The following is a 23,907-nucleotide window of genomic DNA, read 5'->3' as shown; positions in this document are numbered from 1 at the left end:
TAATCTGCTGCATCCCGCCGGCCAGGCCCAGGAGAAACGGCCGAATCCGGCGTTTCCCGCCGGCCTGGCTGGGCGGATGCATTTGCACCAGCGGGTGCAGCTTTTTCCACCGGTGCAGCCATCCAAACGTCAGTCTCTCTCCGTCTGGCTGCACGCGCGCATCCTGCATGAGTGGAGCAGCTAAACCAAACACGCCCTAAACTTCATGCTAAACTTGTGCTCCTGCTTGCTAGAGCTCCACCAGCTTTATAGTTAATACTACCTTTGAGTGTTTGTGATGCACAAAGAGAGAGAGATGTTTGATGTGTGGAGTGCTGTGCAATGGTGGGACGAGTGGCAGCTGCGCATCCTCGTCATGGGCAGCCTCTTCGTTCAGTGGTTCCTCATGTTGGCCGCCCCCATGTGCAAGTACACCATCCCACACTACTGGTTCAGAACAATCATCTGGCTGGCATACGTCAGCAGCGATGCTTTGGCCATCTACGCGCTGGCCATCCTCTTCAATCGCCACGCCAAGGTGACCACTGGCGTCAGCTGTGGTGGCTCTGCGAGCAAGGCGAGCATCCTGGAGGTCCTATGGGCTCCTGTCCTCCTCATCCACCTCGGCGGGCAGGAGGAGCTGACCGCCTACAACATCAAGGACAACGAGCTGTGGACTCGGCACACTAGCTGTGACCCTTGTGTCCCAGGTCACGGTAGCCAGCCCTGTACGCTTTCTACTAGTCGTGGCCCAGCTCCACCGACTGGAGGCTCCTGGCGTCGGCGATATTGCTCTTCATCATTGGGGTCCTCAGCTTCAGCGAGAAGCCATGGGCTCTCAAGAAAGCTAGCATCAACAGACTGGCGGCTGTGTCGGCCAAGTCAGGTGGGGAGAAGAAGGAGAAGAGCTAATGTGGTCTTCACCCCTGCATACTTGGCGTACCATCTGCTGCTGGTCCCGGCCCTGCACATCGCCGCCCTCACGCTCTTCGCGACGAGCGACGAGCATCGGTACAACTACACCGATGTCAAGACGACGTACGTCCTCCTGAGCTTCACCGCCGCGCTGGATGTCCTCGCGGTGTTCATCCGCCAGCTGTTGTACCTGGTGATGTCCATGGCGGATGCCCCGGCGCTGTGCGAGACGGTGCCCGGGTACAACCTCATCGACGCGGTTCTCCGGAGAAGGCAGAAGGACATCGGGTGGCTGGTTGAAAAATGTTGACAACAGCAGCGAGCGACTGCGTAAGCCCAGCCCAGATGACCTGAAGACGATGATCAATATGGTAGAGGCATCTCGTTTTCAGATCCCCGACTCCCCGAGGCATGCAGGCTCGCAGCCGAGCTGTTGGTTCTGACGGAGGAGACGCGCTGAGCGGTGATGTACCACGTGTGGGTGGGCTGCTCTGCTACTCCGCCAGCATGTGCAGGGGCTACCTGAACGCCAAGAGCCTGGGCGAAGGCGGTGAGTTCCTCTCCTTCGTTTCGCTCGTCCTCTCGCTCAAGGGGCCCAAGACCTTGGCCGACAAGCTGCAGATGGAGGAGGCGGAGCCTGACCCGAAAGAAACATCTACGACAGCCGCCGCCGCCGCTAGTTCATCGGACTCCAAGTTCAACTTCAAACAACAACAGCTCGGCCAGCATAAACGACGCCGTAGCCACTGATTGTTTTATAAATTAGTAGTACCTGTTTGCTACTCTTAGATGTTTGCTTGTTTGTTTGTTGCCTTGCCGCTGCATGCATGCAGATGCAGCTGTGTGTGAGTTGCTTTCTTGACCGCCGGCCGGTTGGTTTCTTTGTTGTCGTCTGCTGCGCTCGAGCGTGAATTCGCGCGCGGCTTAATAAGCTGAGCCCCAGCTCGCTCATACTGAGTGTGTCTGTTGCTCCTTACTTTCGGTTATAAATACGTAACCTTTTAAATAAGGTTAGATCAAACTTTGATTATCAATAATTTTTAAAATATTTAAATTTATAATACAAACTGTGCGATGTTCAAAACCTATGATGTTGAAAATAATAGTTACACAAATTTATTGAATTTATAAATATATTCTAATTCAAAATAATAGTTAAAATCATACATGCTGGCCTGTGGCCTCCCATGCTGTCATGCGTCAAGCTGGCCTGGACTATATCATTTATAGTTGTCTATATGTTTGTGCCTCGAGTCCTCGACAAATGCATGCTATGTTCATGGATCAGTTGGTGTCCTTGCGTACATACATACTGCTCTTACTTAGTGATGAATTCAGAACAAAAATAATTAAGTGTTTTACTTATTAGTCTAAAGGTTCAGATGTCCTCTTTTTAAGCTAGATACAATGTATTATTGAAAAACAAAAAATCATCCAAGATCCTGTGCACCCCAAGCCTCAACATCGGTCCGCCGCTGGCTCTTACCTTTTTTCAATAAGTCTCTACAATGATGCACGTACGTGCTCCAAATCATTACTATACATACATACATAGTAAGAGCAGTATGTGCATCATTATATATATATATATATATATATATATATATATATATATATATATATATCATGTGGCTAGATGTAACTCTAATTATTGTTGTATTACTCTGGTTACAATTAAAAAATACTCCCTCCGATTGTAAATGCAGGTCGTTTTAGATTTGTGCACATAGATTAAGAAAGTAGATCAAATAAACTTATTGCCTTTTATTTATTCTGCATTGGAAAAGAGAACTCATTCATTTGTGAGAGTGGTAGTGTTTATTAAACAAGGTAGCAAAGAAATAAAAGAGAAAAAAGTGCATAGAAGTTTAAGAATGACTTATATTTAGAGAATAGTTGATAGGGCTAAAACGACCTACATTTGTAATCAGAGGGAATATTAGAGTTATAATCCGCAAGGCAGTAAGTTATAACCAGACGTTAATAAAAAAAATTAAGTTGTAATTATATTATGGATAAACGTAACTCCTAACGAAATAATTGGCTAATGATGTATAATCTAAGAAATACAATTTTAATCATAGCACAATCTAAAACGTAACTTGTTAATTTCTCGTGTTGCAATTATGTACTTCTGGATGCGCGGTTATAACTGGTCTACCTAGCGGATTATAATTGATAGTTGTTTGAGTTATAACTGAAGGGTGACGCAACAATAAATTATAGTACAGCTAACTATAGAATAGACTCATTGTGTGTATATATAGCGAGTCTATTCTGCGCCTATGCTCAACTCTAGTTATTGTTGTGTCACCTCCGATTACAACTTAAAAAACTGTCAGTTACAACCGCTAAATAGATCCATTACAACCGTACGTCCAAAAGTACATAATTACAACACGTGAAGTTAGTGATTTACAATCAGATACTATATATATATACACGCTTTAGATTATATTACGATTACAATCAAATTCTTTAGTTTGTATATCATTAGGCAATAAGTTCGTTAGAAGTTATATTTATCTATAACATAATTGTAACTTAATTTTTTTTATTTACATCTGTTTGTAACTTGCTGCCTCGAGGATTGTAACTCTATTATTATTTTTAATTATAACTAAAAATGGTGCAACAGTAACTAGAGTTGAGACTAGACACATAATATATATACAATATACTTATATTAAGTGTTATTTTACACCTATATTATAGAGTAACTATTCTATACCCACCCTCCGTACTCACCGTGTGTCTCACAGGCCCCGCCCTGTGCACTTACGCCACATGCGCCTTGCTCCCCGCGCCTACCCCGCGTGGACCCGCTCGCTCGCCATGCGTGCCGCGTATATATGCATGGGGCCGCATATATATACATGTGCACGTAGGTGGGAGCAGAGAAGGCAAGTTAGCCAAATATTTCAAACTCTATTCTTTCTCTTCTCTTTTATAAATTTAAAAAGTAATTTTATAAGCTATCATGTTAAATTTTGTACTAATAGAATAAATAACAGAGAACTCATTTTAACTAGTCCAATTAAGAACCTCTTACAAATTTTAAATGAAAATTCTCCACATTTAACTATGTTAGTACTTTCTTGAATTTTTAGGGCATAAATTTAATTCCTAAAAATCAGAAAAAAAAATCATGAATATTCATCTAACCTAATATACTAATTTATAGCTGTTTAAAAAAAACTAACTATTACGAATAAAGTTTTAGTAATTTTAGGTTGGTCAATAATCCTCGGTAGTTCTAGATTAGTCAGTAGTTCTTATGTATCCAGTAGTTTTAGTAGTTCTAGGTTGGTCAGTAATCCTCGGTAGTTCTAGGTTAGTAAGTAGTACTGAGGTATGCAGTAGTTCTAGGTTAGTCAGTATTCCTCATTTATTCAGTAGTTTTAATAGTCCTAAGGTAGTCAGTAGTTAGGTATTCAGTAGTTCTAAGTTTGTCAGTAGTCAACAATTTGATGTTAAGTTAATTCTGCTACTAAGAGCTATGGAAGAACTAATGTACTAATTCATAGACGTTTGAAAAAACTAACCATTACGAACGAAATATAGGTAAATGAGATATGAAGAGTGAGATTTGGCTAGTCTGTTGGAGTGTTTCAATAGGTTGAGATTAGTCAGTAGTCAGGTATACAGTAATTTAAATAGTTCTAACTTAGTCAGTAGTCCTCAAGTATCTAGTAGTTTCAGTAGTTCTAGGTTAGTCGGTAATCCTCAGTAGTTCTCATGTATTCAGTAGTTTTAATAGTTTTAGGTTTGTTGGTAATCAGATATTCAGTAGTCAACAATTTGATGTTGAACTAATTCTATTACTAAGAGTATTAAACTACTAAGAACTAGTGAACTTCTATTAACTATAGAATTAATATAACCTCAAAACTATTGAATGTCTATTAAGTTGTAAATCAAATAGTTCAGTTGTATTAGTATTCAGTAGTCGTTAGTAATTTTTGTTTTTTTTGTTTTTTTGCGTTCTGAGCTCCTTCTTTGATTGCTATACTGAGATAACATCTTGTCTCATGAATACATACATGCATATGGTTCTGCACTCACATACTTGTTTTATGCCTAAAAATTCAAGTAAAGTACAAAAATAATCAAATTTGAGAAATTTTCATTTAAAATTTGTGAGAGATTTTAATTGAAACTAGTTAAAATGGATTCTCTGTTATTTATTCTATTAGTAAAAAATTAGCATGATTTTAGGAGTTTTATAAAATCACCTTTTGAATTTATGAAAGATGAGAGAATGAATGAAGTTTTGGAACATTTAGGCTAACTTGTTGTCTTTCTCCCCCCTCACACCGATGTGCACATGTGCATGGGAGCACACCCAGAGGCGCGAGCGGGTGGGTTCGCATAGGGCAGGCACAAGGCGGGGCCCTGAGGGATGAGCCCACGAGGCAAGGGCCTACGAGGCACATGGTGGATATGGAGAGGTGAAATAGGAGCGAGTGTATTACAGTTATTCTACGTCCTATATATAGAATAACACTATTTTATATATGCACGTCGCATCTCTGTCTTTTTTACTACTTGTGGTGCGGCAGCTTCAGAAACTTCTTTTTTTAAGAGGAAAATTACATAGGCATCCCTGAATAAAATATAAAATTACTATGCAGCCCCTGACAGATCCTGTTCTTCCGAAGAAACTACTTGTCTTGGCATGAAAACCATATCCTTCCTTCAAGGGTTGTGTTTAGCCCATATATAGCTAACGCTGACCATCATAAGACAGGCCGGTTCGATTCAGGTCTAGAGGGCCGGACTCGATATCATAAGTTCATAACGTGTTTGAGAAATAGGCCTCCGGACCGACACGTACTAATTATGGGGAACTTCCAAAGATCTATCAAAAACTTTAGAAACCAAAATCAGGTTCGTTCCAGGATCCGATAATTTGAGTTCAGGTTCATTTCAAACAGAATTAATATGGAATATAATGTTCGTTGCACTACCCCCGTCGAAGCAGATACGTTCACTTCGTTACAGTGCACCATGCATCCTTCTCCTAGACTTGGCCGGTTGGCCTCGCCTGATAGATGGAGGTACGTAGATCTCAAGCAGTACACAAGAAAACCAGCGGGGATCGACGGCGCCGGTGCTGTCTCGGCCTGGTAGCCTGGGAGGTGGGCAGGTGGCCACGATGGAGTGGACGAGCAGCCCAACTGGCGAAGGAGAGGGCTGCAAGAGAAAAGAAACGAAAGGTAAGGGAGATCGCGCGTAGCAAGGTCGCGACCGAGCCCGCTTGCATTCGAGCTTAGCTCGACGCTGGTGCACTGTGCACACCTACCATCTTGTTCTTAGGTGTTTTCATCTAACGGCTTATATTCTAAACATGTTATAAATATACACATGTATATTTTTAGTTATATTATATATTTTTTACACACCGAGAGTCTAAAGTCCTTCAATCTACTCTACTTTATGTAAAGGACGCACAATCGTTTGTTTATGTGTGTTGTAAGTGAGGTGTGTATCTGTTATATGCGTTTTGCATATACATTTAAAAAATAAAGATAAGGGCCAAGATGAGTGGTTGCGGACTTGGTAGATTTTAGGATTTTGGAGGTAGTTAAGAAGGGGTTTGAATTAGTTGGAATTGTAGGGAATTTCAACCAAAGGTATACTAAACATGGTCAAATAAGAATGACTTGCCTCCTTGCTCAATGTCTTTAATTGATTTTATGCTTTCCTCTGTCACTTGCGTGGTTGATCCCACCGATCGAATTCTCACTTCTCCAGGTCATATTCTATCACAAAGAAGAAGAAAAACCCGAATAAATCCAAATAACTCTGAATAATTCCTTGCCCAAAGAAATGTGAGCTGAGAACAAAATTAAAAAAATGCTGAAATTCGTACAAGGGTTGACAAGGAATATTTTTCTTCACAGCAAAACTGTATATTGAGTTTGACAAAAGGTAGTTTAAGTGGAGTTGGAATCTTTTTTTTTTCTTCTTTAAGGAGTGGAATTGGAATCCTTTTTTTTAAGGTGCGAAGTCGGAATCTATAAAGATGGCGTCCCCCTGCTCGTAAGCTTCCTCCCTTTCGGTCTCTTTGCACGATTCCCACAGCCTAATATTCCCTGGTCCTTCGATATAGCCAAGTTCGAATTTGCACTTTATGTATCATCGAATGGAACCATAACATCTTGCTTAAACCTTTAGCACACCACAAATAGGCGTGTTGCTGATGAGCATAGATTAGGTTTGAGTAGTTTAGGTGGTGCACCAGTATCTAAGATGAAGATTTTTTTTATTATAAATCTATTCATATCAACTGTATAAATTTGTGTATATTATCAGACATAGAGGGAAGTGACGCAAGGACCACTTCGGCTCAAGCCTCTCCTCTGGTTTGATTGGATTCAAACGTTTTGTCGAGGAATGGAAACGTGCCCTTCTTTTGCAACTTTTGAGGATAAACCCCCAGGATAGACGAAGCGTTCGTGATAATTAATTAATGTATGTTAACTAAAATGAAACACCAGCTTGCTCAGTTGTTAGAAATAAATAATAGCATACGAATAACTTTAGATCGTAGAAAGCAATAAGAAAAGACTGAAAGATGCTCCCTGAATATTGAAACAAGCAATAATAAAAGGCTGGAAGATGTCCCGTGACCGTGAAATGTTAGGAAAAATTCTCAATTATATCATTGAATCGATTAGCCTTAAGATATGAACACCTAGATTTACACTTAAAAATCACATACCCTGTTGTAGAATGCCTCCGAGGCCGCGAAGACCCCTGCCTACGTGATGCAGGCATGCTGTTGATATCAATGTAGATGTAGTTGTTGTTGAACGTCAGCAGTGGCTGGCGGCAGCATTGGTCTTCAAGCCGCCGTCGAGCTTCTCTTGATCGGTAGAACCTTTAGGAGTGTTAATTGGACGCTATTAGTCATTAGGTTTTCATCTAGATATTGTGGCCCCTCCTTTTTATAAGCTCGGGCGGCCTAGGATCAAGCCATGCGTCGGTTAGTTCTGGCCTCCGATCAAGGCACGCACATGATGGTGGGTCAACGCCCCCTTTTATCTCGATCAAAGTTAATTAGCTTAGGTGGTTAGCCGAGATCACCCAACCAACATGAAAATGTCTATGTACACAGCTTGGCGGAGATATCCAACCCAAAACGGCCATCAACCAAGAAATTACAAAACGAAAAAAGAAACGTCCATTCACATTATTTGCACCCCGGGCCAGCCTGAAAAACGCACACCGGACGAAATTACGCTCCAAAAAGCTTGAAACCTCTCGGAGGGAACTTGCGCGCAAAAACTGTCGAGCATCTATTCTTTCCATCGTTCAGACCGTCACCTAAACTAGAGGTAGGCACGACTCGGCACTCCATTCACCCTACCTGCAGGCCTCGATCAGCTCCGCGACTATATAATGCCGTCACCTTGCACTGCGCAGCTCCCCCTCAAGAGCTAGCTGATCGATCATCACACGCCGCGTAGGCCAGCTGCGGGTAGTGAAGCAAGGCAAATCAACAAGATGGGTAACGACGACACGACTTCTTCTCCCTGCTGGCGTTTAATCCTTCCCTGCTGGCGTTTGATGCCTCGATTTATTTTGGCTTTCTGTAATTCGTACTGCGTGTCGACTTCCTTAATTTTGTTAATGGAAAACATGTAATTGTATGTATAGGAGACGGCGCCGTGACCGCCATCCAAACGTGGAGTGATTTGATCGAGCGTTTGGGGAAAGCTGGAAAAAAGCTGGTACCTAGCTTTAATTTTCTCTCAAGTTGTTTTTTTGTTTGGAAGACTCTCTCTCTCTCTCTCTCTCTAAGTTGTAACGGCAAAGAAAATACTGATGAAGCTCTCTCTCTCTCTCTCTCTCTCTCTCTCTCTCTCTCTCTCTCTCTCTGTGTGTGTGTGTGTGTGTGTGTGTGTGTGTGTGTATACTTTGATTGTTGCAAGGTGGTGCTGGAGTTCTGGGCGACGTGGTCCGAACCAAGTAAGTACATGAAGCAGGCGTACAAGGATCTCGCCAATGACTTCAAAGAAGTCGAGTTCTACACGCTCGACGTCGACAAGTTCAAGGTATGGACGTTGATGAGTCCACTGGTTAATTCGATGGATCATTTCGGCGGGCCTGATGATGGTGTGCATGCATTCGTGCAGGATTTGGCGGAGAACGCCGGAGTGGAGGCGCTGCCGACGTTCATGCTGATCAAGGAATACGACGTGGAGGACACGGTCGTTGGCGTCAAGAAGGAACAGCTCAGGAAGAGCATCACCGCCAAACTGAAATAAATATGTACATTAGATGAAATAAATAAACACTCCTATTCCAGAATACATATAGACGCGCACCCACACGGGCATGACCGCTGTCCACCAGCTGCTGCCTCACTCGTAGGTATGGTTCATGATCTGTGTGCATCGATTATATCGATATATCGATCGTCCCGTGTATGATTTGCCTGAACTTCTGGGCAGCTAAGTCCATCTTAATATATTGAGGCGACGAAGAACTGTATACTGGTTTGATGTATTTGGAATAAATTTCTGGAGCTACTGCCAGAACTTGGTTGTTCCCTGTATGATTCCCTTAACTACTTGGGCAACTGCACTACGGGAAAAAAAAAATTAATAACAGGTGATAACTGAAATTAGTGATGGTCATATACTCGTCATTTTTATTGTCTCACTGATGATAGATTATTATTAACAGTTTATGATATATTATTGATATTCAGTTATTAGTGACGGATCGTAACAGTGATCCGTCACTATTGACTGAATATTAGTGATGGGTCATATTTTTTTCACCTGAGTAATCTCAATGCATATCCATCGCATATGCCTCATAATTTATGCCTCACAATTTATACTATTTTACATACTGTTTTCAAGTTTGTATTTCATGGGAATCTAACCCGCAACCTTTCCCTCGCGTGCATATCCAACTTACCATCTCTGCTATAACATAGTTATGATAGAAACTAGATATTTTATTTTTTAAAATTTTTGCTGAAAGACATTAATGACGTATCATAACCGTGATCTGTCACTCATGACTGATTTTACCAAGGGTTATTACATATAAATTTTTTCTTCATCCAAAATTGTATTAATATATGTGATGAATTTATGAATATCTCATGCAAATGATAGCAAATTGATATATGACACAGAGTGCCTTCGGTAAAATAGGCATAACTTTTACATATGAACTCTGATTTCAATATTTTTTTTGACTCTGCAAACATCTAAAAAAAGTTACATCTATTTTTTTCCAACAAAGTTGGGTTCGACGAATTATTCTAGGCTAAATTCGGTCTAGAAGATTGAGTTATCGCTCTCTAAAGTTTCTGCACCATTTTCGAAACGCATGTTTATGTCCATAGCTATCACCCCTTACATCAAATTTGAGCAGAAATATATAATGGTTCCTATTCTAATGTTGCTGAGGTGAGAAAAAAAAAGAGAAAAATAAAAAATATTTGTGATAACTCAAAATCAAATTTGCATTGCCGAGCATTTAAATGGAGAGCAAATAACATATTTTATTTCAGGAGGGAACACTTATTGAGTAGATGAAGATTAGCATGTTATAAAGTAGTCTTATGATTCCATTTCCATATTTTTTTCGATGGCAAATACCACAAGTAGAGTACTTACCAAAATTCTGCACTCATGAATACTATCATTAGTGATGGATCACGACTTGACCCGTTATTAATAATTAACCTAGGATAATCCGTAATTAATAAGTGTCATTAGTGACATATCACAATTTGACCCATCAATAATGACTGACTTAGGATGACCCATCACTGATGAGTTGATCATTAGTAATAAGTCATAACTTGACTTATCACTAATAACTGATCTAGAACAACTCGTCACTGATGACTAACTTATAGTAACGAGTCATAATTTGATTTATCATTATTATTATCAGTAACAGATTATATTATGATCTGTTACTAATAGTCACTTATTAGCGACAGATCTATATCTGATCTTATCAGAATGCACATTAGTAACATATCTTTATTAGACCTATTATTAATAGAATATTAATAATATACGCTAAACAGTCATCACTAATATAATGTCTTATTTGATGTTTTCTCACGTAGTGTTGGATCCCATCGTTATCAAGACCCTGAAGAAATGTACTAGAATAATATACATGGAGCTTGCCCGCCGGTTTGTAGTTGGGGTGGAGAGACTGAGGGATTGGTTCCGTGAGGTGAGGGAAAACTTGCTCCGAGGATGCCATGGCGATGAGATGGCCAGTTACAGCGTTTGTTAGTTTCACGTTGCCATGGGAAGGAGATCGAGGACGTCTGGATCTCTGGATATATCAGGAGACGGAGGCGGCAGAGTCCTACATGCATGCACGGATGCGCGCGTGGCAAATGGAGAGGAGCTCGGGGACCGAGTGGCAGCCACATCGCAGTGCATGTAGCTATGCTGACTGATGCATTTGGCCATTGTCGTGTTGGATGCATGCAGTTCTGCCTAGTTCTGCATGACACGTGTGCCCCAAGTCCGTGGCTGGAGAGCATTTTGTTCAGAAAGGCGTTGTTACGGGTTCCCCTATCCGTTTTACCTCCTCCCAACGAGTTAAAACTAATCGGTACTTCTAAATATATACTTTTACTTTGATATATCATATAAATAAATTAGATATAATCTTTTATCATTATGAGTATATTTATATACTCATTCTAAGACTCCAATGTAATTATATGAAAAAATTGAAAAGAAGTATATCAATTTTAATAGATTTTAATAATACCTTCATATTTGTATATAAAATGTAATATACTCAAAAAATATATGTATAAACCAGCTAAAAAATATACATACCACTTGAATGATCTTATATACTTACATACTCTCCCTATGTTATGAGATACGTATGTGAGAGTACATACTTTCGAGAGTAACAAATATGCTTCCTACCATACATACATATATATATATATATATATATATATATATGATCTTCTTGATCGTATAGTTACAGATCTACATGATCCAAAAACCAGGGCCAAATTTCAAGGGTGCGGCTCTCCCTGAACCAAAACCTCATGCCGATTCTTCGGACATATTTCATGAATGTAGTAGCAAAAAGCAATTTTGCAAACAAATCCGCCAGATTGTCATATGACATTGCTTGTAGGATATTTACCTCACCTTGCTTCTGGAGTTCATGAGGGTAATAGAACTTGGGAGTTATGCTTAGTTAAGTTGTTCTTTATATAGCCCGTTTGCATTTGTGCAATACACGCTGCCTTATCCTCATTGATAATTGTGGGGGTATGGGTGGTATCTAAATCACGTGACTTATGGATATAGGTAACCATTCGTCATAGCCAAACACATTCACGTGCAGCTTCATATGATGCTATAATCGCTGAGTGGTTTGTAGACATCGCTACCAAAGTCTGCTTACAGGACTGCCATGAAATGGTTGTACCACCATAGATAAACACAAAATCAGTTCGAGACCTTGCATTATGTGGATCTGACGTATATCTAGCATCTGCATAACCCACTAAAGTCAAGTCTTGTTTCTTTAGGAAAAACAGATCAAGGTCAATAGTGCCTTTGAGGTATTTGAGAACCGTTTTAACGCTGACCCAATGCCTTCTGGTTAGGGCTACACTGTATCTAGCTAGCAAGTTTACTGCAAATATAATATTAGGTTGGTGCAATTCACGAGATAGATCAGTGCTCCAATGGCGATTAAGTATGAGATTTCATGTCTCAATATTTCCTCATCATCGCACTTTGGTTTAAATGGGTCTATATTTTCTCATCAGTTGACATGTAAAATCTCTTGAGGACCTTTTTAGTGTAGGTCGGCTGGTGTACTAAGAATCCCTTAAGGGAGATGCTCAATTTGAAGGCCTAAGCAAAACTTGATCTTACCTAAGTTTTTCATCTTAAACTCCATCTTAAGATAGGTGCTCGCCTGCACATCTTATAATAGTTAAGTCATAAACATAGACTAAGATGATACAAAATCCATTCTAGGACTTTGTAATAAATACGTACGGATAGTCCTCATTATAGATATATCCTTTCTTCAGGAGAAACTCACTTAGCCGGTTGTACCACATCTGGCTTAACTGTTTAAGCCCATACAACGATCTCTACAATTTAACATTGTACATGTTGCGATTGGATTTAGGGTCCGAGATTTTTAGTTCGTCTCAAACAAGTATGCGGTCACAATATCCATTAACGACATTTTAAGATTTAATCCCGCTATCATTGACATTAGATATCATAACGTTATTGATCGAATGACCCAAGAAGAAGGGTGAATTGGGCTCTAATTAAAACCACTTCTACTGAGTACTAGAACAAGTAACAACCTTATCCTAGATGAAATATAATGTAACTACGTGAACAAGCTAGAGCAAAATAACAAAATAAACAAGCAACGACATTAAACAAATTACAAAATTAAAAGCTTACAAGAAGGTAAATGCTCAAAGTAAATGCGAAAAAATAGATAGATGGACAAGAGGATATCGATTTTTTTTCTCGAAATATCGAGGAGTTGACACTCTCCCTAGTCCTCGTTAGAGCATCCACAACGATATTGCTCCCCTTAAGTCACTAAGACTCAAGTGCTCTCTTATGATTGTCACTTGTCCATCTCTGGATTGACAGGTATCAAACTAATTACATTGCACTTCTCGGGGCTGCCACAAGAATTCCAAGAGCTTACCGTGCTAACCACCGAGAGTAACAAACCAATAACTTCACTTGACCAAGATCAAGCCTAAACTACAGCTAGATGCACACTTACTACTCTCTAAGCACTAATATGTCCTTAATCTTCTAATTAGAGACTTTACAAATCACTCAAGTACTCTCTCTTACTTCTAGATAATACATTCAGTGTATAAGCTTCTTTGGGTTGCAAGAGCTTGAAGTGAGACCGAGTGAGGAGGTATTTATAGGCCAGAGTTTCAAATCTAGCCTTTGTTCAACCACCCACTTTTTCTGTGAACGCCGGAAGGTCTGGTGTGCACCGGTTCACACACGCCGGACCATCCGACGTGTACCTTTTTCAAACATTGTCAGTACCAGATGTACTAGCTATTACTGCTCTAAAATGCTCCAACGAAGCCTCTGATTCATACGTCGGACCATCCAACACATATAATAATGAAAAACTATCTGAGAAACCTTCTCTGCAAGAAATACTTCGATGAAGCCTTTAAAAGTACACCGGACCATCCAACACGTTGTACTTCATCTTCTTTAGAAAATTCACATCTTCTGAAAACACTCTGACGTATTTATCCTTAACGTCGGGGCATCTGGCGTGTTGACTTGAAATTTCCCTTCTGAGTCAAAACACTCCGACGAGTTTAAACTACTGGGCGACTGATCATCTGGCGTATGCAAAAAAAATTAAACTCATCCAATTCAATCATTCTTGAGTTCTAACTTCTCGACAACTCATATGTGAGCTTTACTGAGCTACCTAGTGCTAGAATTTTACAAGTTTACATTCAACCAAGTCTAGACTAACCTAGATCAAGCTACTACTCTTAACCCCTCTTTATAATACGATTAAAAAATACTAAGAAAATAGAACATATACTACTCTAAGTGTTCTTTATCTCCTTGTAACACTTAGAACTAGAAGATATTTAATTTTGATGTACATATCCTTTGATCGTCCGTATAATCATCTTAGGAATCAAGAATACCTAAGTATTATTATAAACTAAATTTTTTTACCCTTCAAAACACATTTGTTAGTTACAATAATACGATTATTATTAATCATCGAAATATTTACAACTTACCGAGAGGCTAGATGCTAAGTTATGACACTCATAACAAGAGAGTATCCATATTAAGAGCAAACTGGAAACAAAACCAACATAATACAAAGGTAACCAACATTATTGTGCTAGAAACACCAATGCCCGCACAAGCACACATAAGCAACTCAGTGGTGCAAAAGGTTCACGTTATACTCTACGATTGCATCACCATTGCTGGTGTCCAAGTAATGCGTCCGGAGCAAGGCGAAACCCGAGCCATCCGAAACGCGCCTCGGCCACCAACAATGGCGAGTTCCCTACCAACAGGGTGCGTGATGGGATTCCGTGAGAAGACAACGAATGCACTGCCATTGAAAGGACCATCCGTGAGCTCGAAATCCATGCCGAGAACAAGCGAAAATTCACGTTTCCCAGATGGAAGGTATAAACCTTGCGCGTTCCCCAGCACCTTGGAATGTCTTTCAGGGCCCTCAGTGAGCACAGCATCGGGTGCATAGACAGAACTGAAGGGTACTGGATCATCACGTTTCGCCTTATGATTAGCACCACGAGCAACAAGGACCGCGGTTGGGTCGTCCTTTCCGCTTAGGGTGCCATGGAGGTAGAAGCGCAGGTGGGTGATCTTCTCTCGACCAAGCAGTTCAGTGGTAGCATTGCTGGAGGGAGATGATGACAAGCAGGATGGCAAGGAGGAGCAGGGATGGAGTCCTCATGGTGTTCTCTTTTTTTGGCTCTGGGATGTGGAATTTCCAACTGAATTTGGTACAATAAAAGGAGCGCTTTGCATTTTTATACCCCAATATTTGCATAACTTCATGTATTTATGGAAATAAATATGGGCATATTTACACTCGATGTGTATGGAAAGTCTATTATGATCCAGCAACAAAATACTGGGACCATTTTGTAAGTATTGGGTGTAGGTTAGCTGTACATGAATGAATACATTAGCTGTAGATGAACGAACAAATTAGCTGTAGGTGAATGAATAAATTTAATTGTTTTGTATGTAAATAGATAGAAAAAAGATAGCCATATCGTACCTTAAATATTCATGGACGTATGTCTGGAAACCGGAAAAGCAATTATTGGTAAGCGAATTCGCTGATCATAATTAGCTTCAATCGGGAGGCATAAATGGTGCTAGAGTAACTGGTTGACATCTATATATGGGCCACAATTATGGAAATCAATTTCTTCTCTTTGCGGCATAAAAGTGCTCCCAGTAGACCCACGGGTCAGCAACACAATGTACAGATGAAATTTTAAGTGGTTTTGTGGACGGAGAGGATTTTAGGTGAGGCTTTCGCACAAGCAAAGACAAATCTAACTTGTAATTCGTAGAGCAATTCGATCTAGGAACGGCACCACTATGGTAAAGACTACAGCGCAAAAGGAGCCATTGCTGCATTAGCATAGATGAGGTGATCATATGTGGGTATCCTTATGGTATATAAAATCAACATTTGATGGAAATGAGCATATTTCCCTTCTACAGTACAGAGGTGGTGCGAATATCTTATAACTTGGAATTTTGTAAGGGTACAGATAATGGTTCATACCCTTTTGTCATTTGAATAATCCTTGGTTCAGACCATTCCTAGACTTCAACAGAATAATCCTTCAGACAAACATGTGTGTTACGGCAAATGACCTTACTATGCCCCATAAGTATCAGGGATGAAATATTACCAGGTATCAGTGAAGACAGGTTCTTGCTTATTCAGGAGAAATTCAAGCAAAATATTTCAGTGTTTTCAATGATTTGATATGCTAAATATACAATGGGAATAAATGTCTATCTGCGTATACTGTTTATCTGAGTCTACTACATGAATTCTGCTAACAATATCAGCATTAGCCTTGCGTAATGCCTCCTTGTGTTCTATTCAAGTTTATGGGCAATAGATGGTAAGAAAATGAGAATGAAAATGGCAGGTGCCTTCTATTTATTTAAATGTACTATCCATCAGGCAAATTGAGAATGATGAGCTCATCCAATCAATCACTTGTACACAAAATCTGCCCTTGTTTGCCGTGGAAACCAGCACCCAAAAAAAAAAAAAAACAGAACCACTCAGTAATTTCGATCTGGTTAGAATGATTCAGTTGATCAATGCCCCTGGTCAGAGAGCTTTCGTATAAGCTCTTGTTCCTTAATGCTGGCCAATCTAGCATTTTCTCGGTCACACTTGAACACGGAGTACAATGGGCTATAAAAAATGAGACAAAGAGCAAAAGGGACAATCATCATAGTCAATAGACCTCTTGAGAGTGCATAAGCTCCATCCACCGAACCATGTGCTAGATCAACGGTCTTTGCGTTGTAGCCATAGAACTTTTTGGTCACCATGCCAACAGCAGGAGCAGCCAGTGAGCCAAATGAGCCCTCGAATGCACGATCAAAGGTGTAGATCATTGTGCGGTGCTTGGGAGGGACTACCTCTGTGACCATGGGGTTGTTCGCACAAGTAGCACACCAGCTTATGGTAATTCCCATTAAGAAGAGTGTGACAGCATAGGCAGACCAGTAATCAACAGACTGGGGAATGGCTGTAAAGAGGATCCATGAGAAAGGAATACCCATGAAGGCGCTAAACTGAGCACACATGATGCAAGCAGAATCTGGATAGTATCTTGATACGCGATCTGCTATCATGCCACCTAGAAATGATCCACTGGCGCACCCAATAGCAAAAAAGCTGTTTAGTGCTGCTGAGCTGTTGTTGTCGAAACCTATGAGGGTCGAAGAGCGTAAATGTTAAACTTCAGAAAGGGGTGCTAATCAGTTCAAGTATTGAAAAATCTCCATTGCTTTCGTACCAATGAGTTCGAACCACATGGTGAAGAAAACCACAGCAGCCCATGGCAAAGAGCCAACAATGCCTTGCAATACAATGATTTGAAATGTCCGCACTTTCATTACTGATCTCGCCACTATCCATGAATCCTTCCAGATGGATTATGGAGGAAGGGCACCACCATTTCTGACCAAATGTTACCTGCCATTTGCATAAGATCACATTGTTACCCTGATATGCAAGTACACAATAGCAGTGGCATACAGGATTTTGGTCGACAAAGAAAAGTGGTCTAGGGGCAATAGTAAGCTGATATATATAGCCATCCAAGACATCAGCTACAAAGAAAAAAAATCGCACTTTCACATATCTTTCACTAAGATAGAAATTTTCCGGCTGATAACCAGCAATACAGGAATGCTACTTATGCCTTCATGATACAATTATTGTTTTATTTTATTTCGAAATTTTAACAGACAAGTAAAGAGTTTTTCTAAAATCAGAAGAAAACCGCACCTCTCATGATCCTCATCACCCCCAAAATGGCTTGGAGACATTTTTCAGGGATCAACAGCATAAAAGTATACAAGAAGACCAATTAACAAGCTCACAAATGCAACCGCAATAAATGCAAGCCGCCATCCTGGCAAACCATAGTAATCTCCTCCAGCCACGATTGTTGCTAAAACACTACCTCCTATGCCACCTACTGAACCAATAAGGGCTAGTAAACCAAATCCTGCTCTGCGTGTGCCATCTTTGTAACTATAAGCAATGAAGGATTGCAGTGCTGGTATAACAATGGCAAGCCCAAAACCATTTACAGCTCTCCAGAATGCAACCTGCCCAAAATACTGGCTGACACCAACAGTCCCTGTTGATACAGCCCAGAAGACTGTCCCTATAGCAAGAACTGCAGGGCGGTCATAGTGAAGAGCAAGGACACCTGCCAAGGGAGATGCTATGGACTTCAGAAAGTTCATCAGAAATGTAAGGTATCGCAGATCAGTAGGACTAGCATCGAAGGTAGCACTGACTTCCTTGTAAACAGCTGGGAGGAGATTCTCATCAGCCCGTTCCGATATGGACACTAGGTTGATGAGGATAAGGGAAATGGAGAAACCAAATATCTCCTTCGACCTGAAACAAGGAGAAGTTATTAGAGCATGATTACGCAAACCAAAAAAAAAAAAGGTAAGTGCCCTTCTAGATGTCAGAGTGACTTTCTTTTTCTTCTTAACGAAAGGCAGTGCTCCTGCAGAGTTTGCTCAAAAGAAGATTTCAGAATGCTACATGACACTCCTATAGTCCGGGGGATATTTTTGTGACACAAAAGATATTTCAATCTATACAGCTAATCCAATTTAACTTAGTTTCATCCACTTCCATGGATCCATATTGATCTAGGAAGTTTTACATGCACACAGTATGATTTTAGGGGTGGGAGCCACCAAAAGGCTGCATCGGTAACGAAATTATGTTCCAAAAGAATTCAATCGCACTCAGACTACATATGGATGGTGGGCACATGAACCAGCGGCATTCTTTTTTTCCCCCTGTTTTGAACCTAATTTATGCACTGAAAGACATGACCATAGGAAATGACACGAAAAAAAGTGAATTGGCAGAGAATGGCAACAGTGTGGTGCAAAGCTTTCCAATTGAAGCTGCAAAAATGATATTAGTTAGCTTCTAATTGAGTAGCAGCCATGAAACTGAAACTTAGGAACTACTCACTCCAGGCGATGTTTTGGGCAGTAAACCCTTTTTAAGTTTTATGATAATTTATGACATAGTATAAGACTAGATACCATAGGATCTTTTCCGTTAGTGGCAGGGGTGAAAATTGCTATGCTCTTATCCAAATATCTGATGTGATCTGACATGTATGGTTGAAGACATCCACTTTCATTCTTGACATATCTAGAAAACAAAGAAAATCATAGATGTAGTGAACATCATCAAATATATATTTAAATAAAAAAGTACAAAGCCCTCGTAACTGCATCTAAAATTCTAAATAGACAATACTTCGACGGCAAGGATGCATATGATGCAGCTAATCCTCAGCTGCTCCAGTGTATCCTCCTCAGAGCACTAAAAAATGGTCACGAGAAATTTTGAGAAAACAAGTAGTGACCGAGCATGCACAAGATGGCTGCCCCCCGATTCTAGGGAGATCAGGAGGTTGAAAACACAGAAATTTAACCAAAATTCTAGAGAACTTTCATAAGGCAGTCCAATTCGCATCGAAATCGGAGGCAAAAAAATGATTCACGCATGGATGCAAGCAGTGACAATTGCAGATTCTGATGGATTTGGCCCAAGAGAGTCACTAGTACCGATCGATCCGTACGACTGGGAACGGAACACCTGCAATTCGGACTACAAAATGCACTGCACATCCTGCAAGAGAGTTTTATTTTTATATTTCGTAATTCAAAAATTTAAAAATGCATGTCCGTTTTGTTGGAAGGGGTGACCACTGACCAGGAATGACATTAGGTTTAAAAAAATTGCATTATATTGCTCTTAAAATTTAGAACACTATTGAATAATCATGAAGATTTTTAAAAAAAATTAGTGGTGTAAAGGATGCTATGATCTAGCTTTAGACAAAAATATAATATGTACAATAGAAAAAAAAAAGATAAATTTTATTATACAGAGTTTTACAATGAAATTGTTTAAATTGAAATTTGTCTTTTTTTATCATTGTACATGTAATTGTTTGATTCGAAAAAATTTAAAAAGCTAGATTATAGCATCATCTATATCATATTTTTTTCATATTTTTTTATGACTATTTTAATAAATTTTTGAATTTTGAAGCATTAGAATAATGTATTTTTTATTATTTTAACATGTCACTCGTTGGAAGCAAAGACGAGTAGGCAACTGTGATCTAGATCTATGATTTTTCAAAAAGCACCTAATTTTTCAATTTTTTGATTTAAAAAATATAAAAATAAAAAATTCTCCTGCATGATACCACGAGCCCACGGCCCATGTCAGATGTCACCCCACGCACGCGCCCGCCAGAGTCCTTGCGGCGTCCGACTCATCAGCACCGCCTACCCAACCCCATCCTCCACTGACGCCGGGGCCCCGCGGCCCGACGAAACCCACGCGCGCACCTGTGTTCTACTCTTACGCCGAGCGCGCCACCTTCACGGACACGTGGACACCTCTCCGCGCGCCGATCCACGTGTCGTCCCTCCGGCTTGCCCCGGACAGACCTCCGACCCGCCGCCCTGCCTGCGTCCTGCTCCTGCCTCTGCGTGTCCTCGTCGCGTCGCTTCCCTCACCACCCCGGCCGCGTCACAGCTACAGCGGCAGATCGGTCTCTCGGTGGCAGCTCACAACACGCGCGGCCATGGCGTCATCCACCTCCGCGTCGGGCGACGAGCGCCCCGGCGGTAGCGCGCCCCGCGACCCGTCCGCAGGGGCGGGGGCGCCGCCGCAGGCGCACGCGGAGTGGGCCGCCTCGCTGCAGGCCTACTACGGCGCCGGCGGGCACCCCTACGCCTGGCCCGCCGCGCAGGTACGAGCGACGCTCTTTATTTCTCCGAAGCGTGTGTCGAGTTGGGTTTGGACTCTGACTAGGATTTCGTCCATGGTGGGGTGCAGCAGCACATGATGGCGGCGGGGGCACCGTACGGTGCGGCGGTGCCGTTCCCCGTGTACCACCCCGCGTTCTACGCGCACGCGTCCATGGCCGCAGTGAATGCCGAGCCCTTCTCCTCTCTCGTTTAATTCTCGGTGCAATTATCTAGTTCGGTGCAGGCTTCAGTGGTGGAATTAACTAGATCATCGGTTCGAGTGCTGCAGCTGATGCGTGAAATTGCTTGCTGGGCCTGGTTCTGTGCAGGGTGTGCCTTACCCGGCCGGTGAGGCCGCGCCGGTGGCGGAAGGGAATAGCAAGATGAAGAATTCCGGTGCCCCCTCTGGCGATGGTTATTCCGGGAGGTACTGGTTTTTTTTTTTTTTTTTTTGGCTTCCATTTAGGTGCTGGTTGCTGCTCTGTTTGTTTCGTTTGATTGAGCTGACTGAAACTATTGTGGTGTGCAGCAGTGATGGCGGGAGCGAGGAGTCATCAGATAAGAGAGATGCCAGTGCCGACCAGAAGGTACCTTGTTGGTCGTTACCTAAATGCTGCTAATTTTAGCGGTATTCGGACAGTCTTTCTTTTCTAGAACCTGCAGGAGATCGGCGCGTAATATATTCAGACAGTCTTGGTTGATTGTGATTTACTAATTTTGTCTAGGTATTACCGTCTGCAAAGAGGAGAAAGTCCGGCAATGCTGATGTAAAAGGTTGGCTCTCGTAAAGCATAATTCTTACAAGATACTATGCAGTAGCTTTCCTGTTTTGGCGGGTACGCCTGACGGTTGGCACATTTCAGGTGAACCGTCTCAGGCTGCCACAACACAGGTTGCTGCAACACAGGATGCTGCAGCTGAGTTGCCATTGGCAACCAGGAGGTCTGCATCAAAGCTCTCAGTTTCGACATCTGAGAGGGCAGCACTTTCCAATGCCACACCAAACTTGAACATTGGGATGGATATTTGGAGCAATTCTCCTGCTAAAGCAGAGACCTCAGGACAGAGAGAGGTGAATGCTGGGGCACCTTCTCAACATGCTGGCGCTTTGTCTCAGATGGTATAGTCATGAATAACCAGTATTCTTCATCTGTATTAAGTATATAGCATATCCGCTTACGATATTCCTCATATTCTTTGTAATTTCCTTCTTTTAGAAGGACGAACGAGAATTGAAGAGGGAGAGAAGAAAACAATCTAACAGAGAGTCTGCAAGGAGATCAAGACTACGCAAGCAGGTACTGTCATGATAAATATGTCAATTGCGCACTGAATGTGAGGGGAGATGATTTTATGCCTATGGTATCTTACCCCTTGTTTTCCTGGTGATTCTTTGATCGTAAGTGGTAGAATAAGTAACACTTGTAAAATACTAGTAATTCTCTATTTATTTATGCTGTACAAAGATGAAAGATCCATTGATCCACATGAAAAAAAAAAAATGCTCCAGTTACGACTTACTGATATACAGTTAAAAATGTCTTAAACTGAAAATGGTACAGCTGGCCTGACCATCTGGGAAGGACCTAAATTGATGTCTTACCCACCATGTTAACCTAAAGTTGTATGATTGTAAGAAAATGTTTCAAAAGTTTCGAGCGGCTGAGATTGACTAGGTAATTATTTTTTTACTAGATTTGAGAGATTGAATATGCCTATGACCTGACCTGCCCTTCCACATTTATTTTTTGAGCACCAAGCAAATCTGAATTGAGCTAAACACACAATCCAATTTGGCATATACCTCGTCATGCAAATGCAATTTTGTAGGCAAACAAAAAGGGAAAAAAAAGGTTGTGGTTAGTTAGTGATGTAAGATATGTGGATTACTTGCAGACACTTTTCTAGTTGGGTCAGTCAAATAAATTTTCATAGATTTAGTTTCCTCTGCCTTTTTTTTCTTGGGAAAATGTGTACTTATTGATTACATGTTCTTGTTATACTATCCAGCAAGAATGTGAAGAACTGATCCAGAAGGTAACCGACCTGACCGCCATTAATGGTGCACTCGGATCAGAACTTGACCAGCTTAAGAAGGCCTGTGAAGACATGGAAGCAGAGAATTCACAACTAATGGTGAACAGCTAGCTGTGCTCCTATTTCGCCATGAGCACAGAATTGAACATTTATCTATAGGTAGGTTGTCATTGTAGTACTTCAAAGTTTCTCATGGTAGCTAAATATTTGTGCAGGGTGAAATGGAACAGTCCGAGGCACCTAGTGTTTTAACTACTTTGAGCATCCAGATTGAAACGTCGAAGGCCCATCATGGAAACAATGGCAATCTCCATAAGAAAAATATTAATGATAGCAAGGGGTAGTTCGAGTAGCAACCACAAACAAGAGGTTAGCTTTAGGCTACAGATGAGATGGGGTGTTTAATACTCATCAGTGTTTTGATACCGACATAGTTCATGGCCTGTGTATAGTCGCCATGTATAAGTTATGGCTGCTGCCGATAAATATGTGTAAACTGATGTGTCATATTATCAGTTATTATGGCTGCCCGCAGAAAAAATATTGTAAAATGATTTGTCGTTACAGTGATGTACTGATGTGATACCACAGAGCCAAGGATGTCATATTTCTAACTTCTGATGAGAATGAATTAACTGGTGCATTTGGTTACCTCACCGGATCAATTAATGTTAACTGTAGAGGTTCTGTTACATTTTGGGGCCGACTCACTCGTGGTGCTGACAACTCCATGTGCTTCCGTATGAAGAGACAAAATGTTCGCGTCTAAAAAGAAATGTTCGATCATGTTGTTACCTCTAATGCGCAAGTTGAATTGAAAATTACCTGTCTGAGC

The 23,907-nt window shown here is 41.1% G+C and overlaps 2 protein-coding genes and 3 pseudogenes across 4 annotated transcripts; 3 read left to right on the top strand and 2 right to left on the bottom strand.

Moving 5' to 3' along the window:
- Window positions 1-295: 295 nt before the first annotated feature.
- Window positions 296-1,644, top strand: LOC133910816 (uncharacterized; annotated as a pseudogene).
- Window positions 1,645-8,248: 6,604 nt separating this feature from the next.
- On the top strand, window positions 8,249-9,454 carry LOC133913613 (thioredoxin H-type-like). The gene is made up of 4 exons (XM_062356807.1): window positions 8,249-8,410; window positions 8,560-8,633; window positions 8,835-8,957; window positions 9,039-9,454. Exons 1-4 carry the CDS (start codon window positions 8,407-8,409, stop codon window positions 9,168-9,170), a joined length of 333 nt encoding a protein of 110 aa, XP_062212791.1. The 5' UTR covers window positions 8,249-8,406; the 3' UTR covers window positions 9,171-9,454.
- Window positions 9,455-14,856: 5,402 nt separating this feature from the next.
- Window positions 14,857-15,405, bottom strand: LOC133910815 (dirigent protein 15-like; annotated as a pseudogene).
- A 1,260-nt stretch (window positions 15,406-16,665) lies between these two features.
- Window positions 16,666-20,871, bottom strand: LOC133910814 (uncharacterized; annotated as a pseudogene).
- LOC133913611 (DNA-binding protein EMBP-1-like) lies at window positions 20,800-23,662 on the top strand. 3 transcript variants are annotated; one of them, XM_062356804.1, is made up of 9 exons: window positions 20,800-21,037; window positions 21,127-21,216; window positions 21,365-21,462; window positions 21,565-21,622; window positions 21,761-21,809; window positions 21,899-22,155; window positions 22,253-22,333; window positions 23,046-23,171; window positions 23,288-23,662. In XM_062356804.1, the coding sequence occupies exons 1-9, from the start codon at window positions 20,870-20,872 to the stop codon at window positions 23,414-23,416; spliced, it is 1,056 nt and encodes a 351-aa protein (XP_062212788.1). In that variant the 5' UTR covers window positions 20,800-20,869; the 3' UTR covers window positions 23,417-23,662. The 3 variants fall into 3 exon arrangements, with proteins under 3 accessions (XP_062212788.1, XP_062212789.1, XP_062212787.1); XM_062356805.1 differs by having other exon boundaries at window positions 21,124-21,216; window positions 21,568-21,622; XM_062356803.1 differs by having other exon boundaries at window positions 21,124-21,216.
- Window positions 23,663-23,907: the final 245 nt, after the last annotated feature.

This window comes from Phragmites australis, chromosome 3 (assembly GCF_958298935.1).
Source record: "Phragmites australis chromosome 3, lpPhrAust1.1, whole genome shotgun sequence".
NCBI classification, from domain to species: Eukaryota; Viridiplantae; Streptophyta; class Magnoliopsida; order Poales; family Poaceae; genus Phragmites; species Phragmites australis.
The sequence above is the reverse complement of the archived record's forward strand: the minus strand, read 5'-3'. Positions and strand labels throughout refer to the sequence as shown.

Bases quoted from the DNA above. Each gene is read 5' to 3' on its own strand.
- LOC133913613 (XM_062356807.1), top strand. The intron at 8,634-8,834 runs GTACCTAGCTTT...GATTGTTGCAAG, and splicing joins GGAAAGCTGGAAAAAAGCTG to GTGGTGCTGGAGTTCTGGGC. The intron at 8,958-9,038 runs GTATGGACGTTG...GCATTCGTGCAG, and splicing joins TCGACGTCGACAAGTTCAAG to GATTTGGCGGAGAACGCCGG.
- LOC133913611 (XM_062356803.1), top strand. From the start codon at position 20,870: ATGGCGTCATCCACCTCCGCGTCGGGCGACGAGCGCCCCGGCGGTAGC. The intron at 21,038-21,123 runs GTACGAGCGACG...GGTGGGGTGCAG, and splicing joins ACGCCTGGCCCGCCGCGCAG to CAGCACATGATGGCGGCGGG. The intron at 21,217-21,364 runs GTGAATGCCGAG...GGTTCTGTGCAG, and splicing joins CGCACGCGTCCATGGCCGCA to GGTGTGCCTTACCCGGCCGG.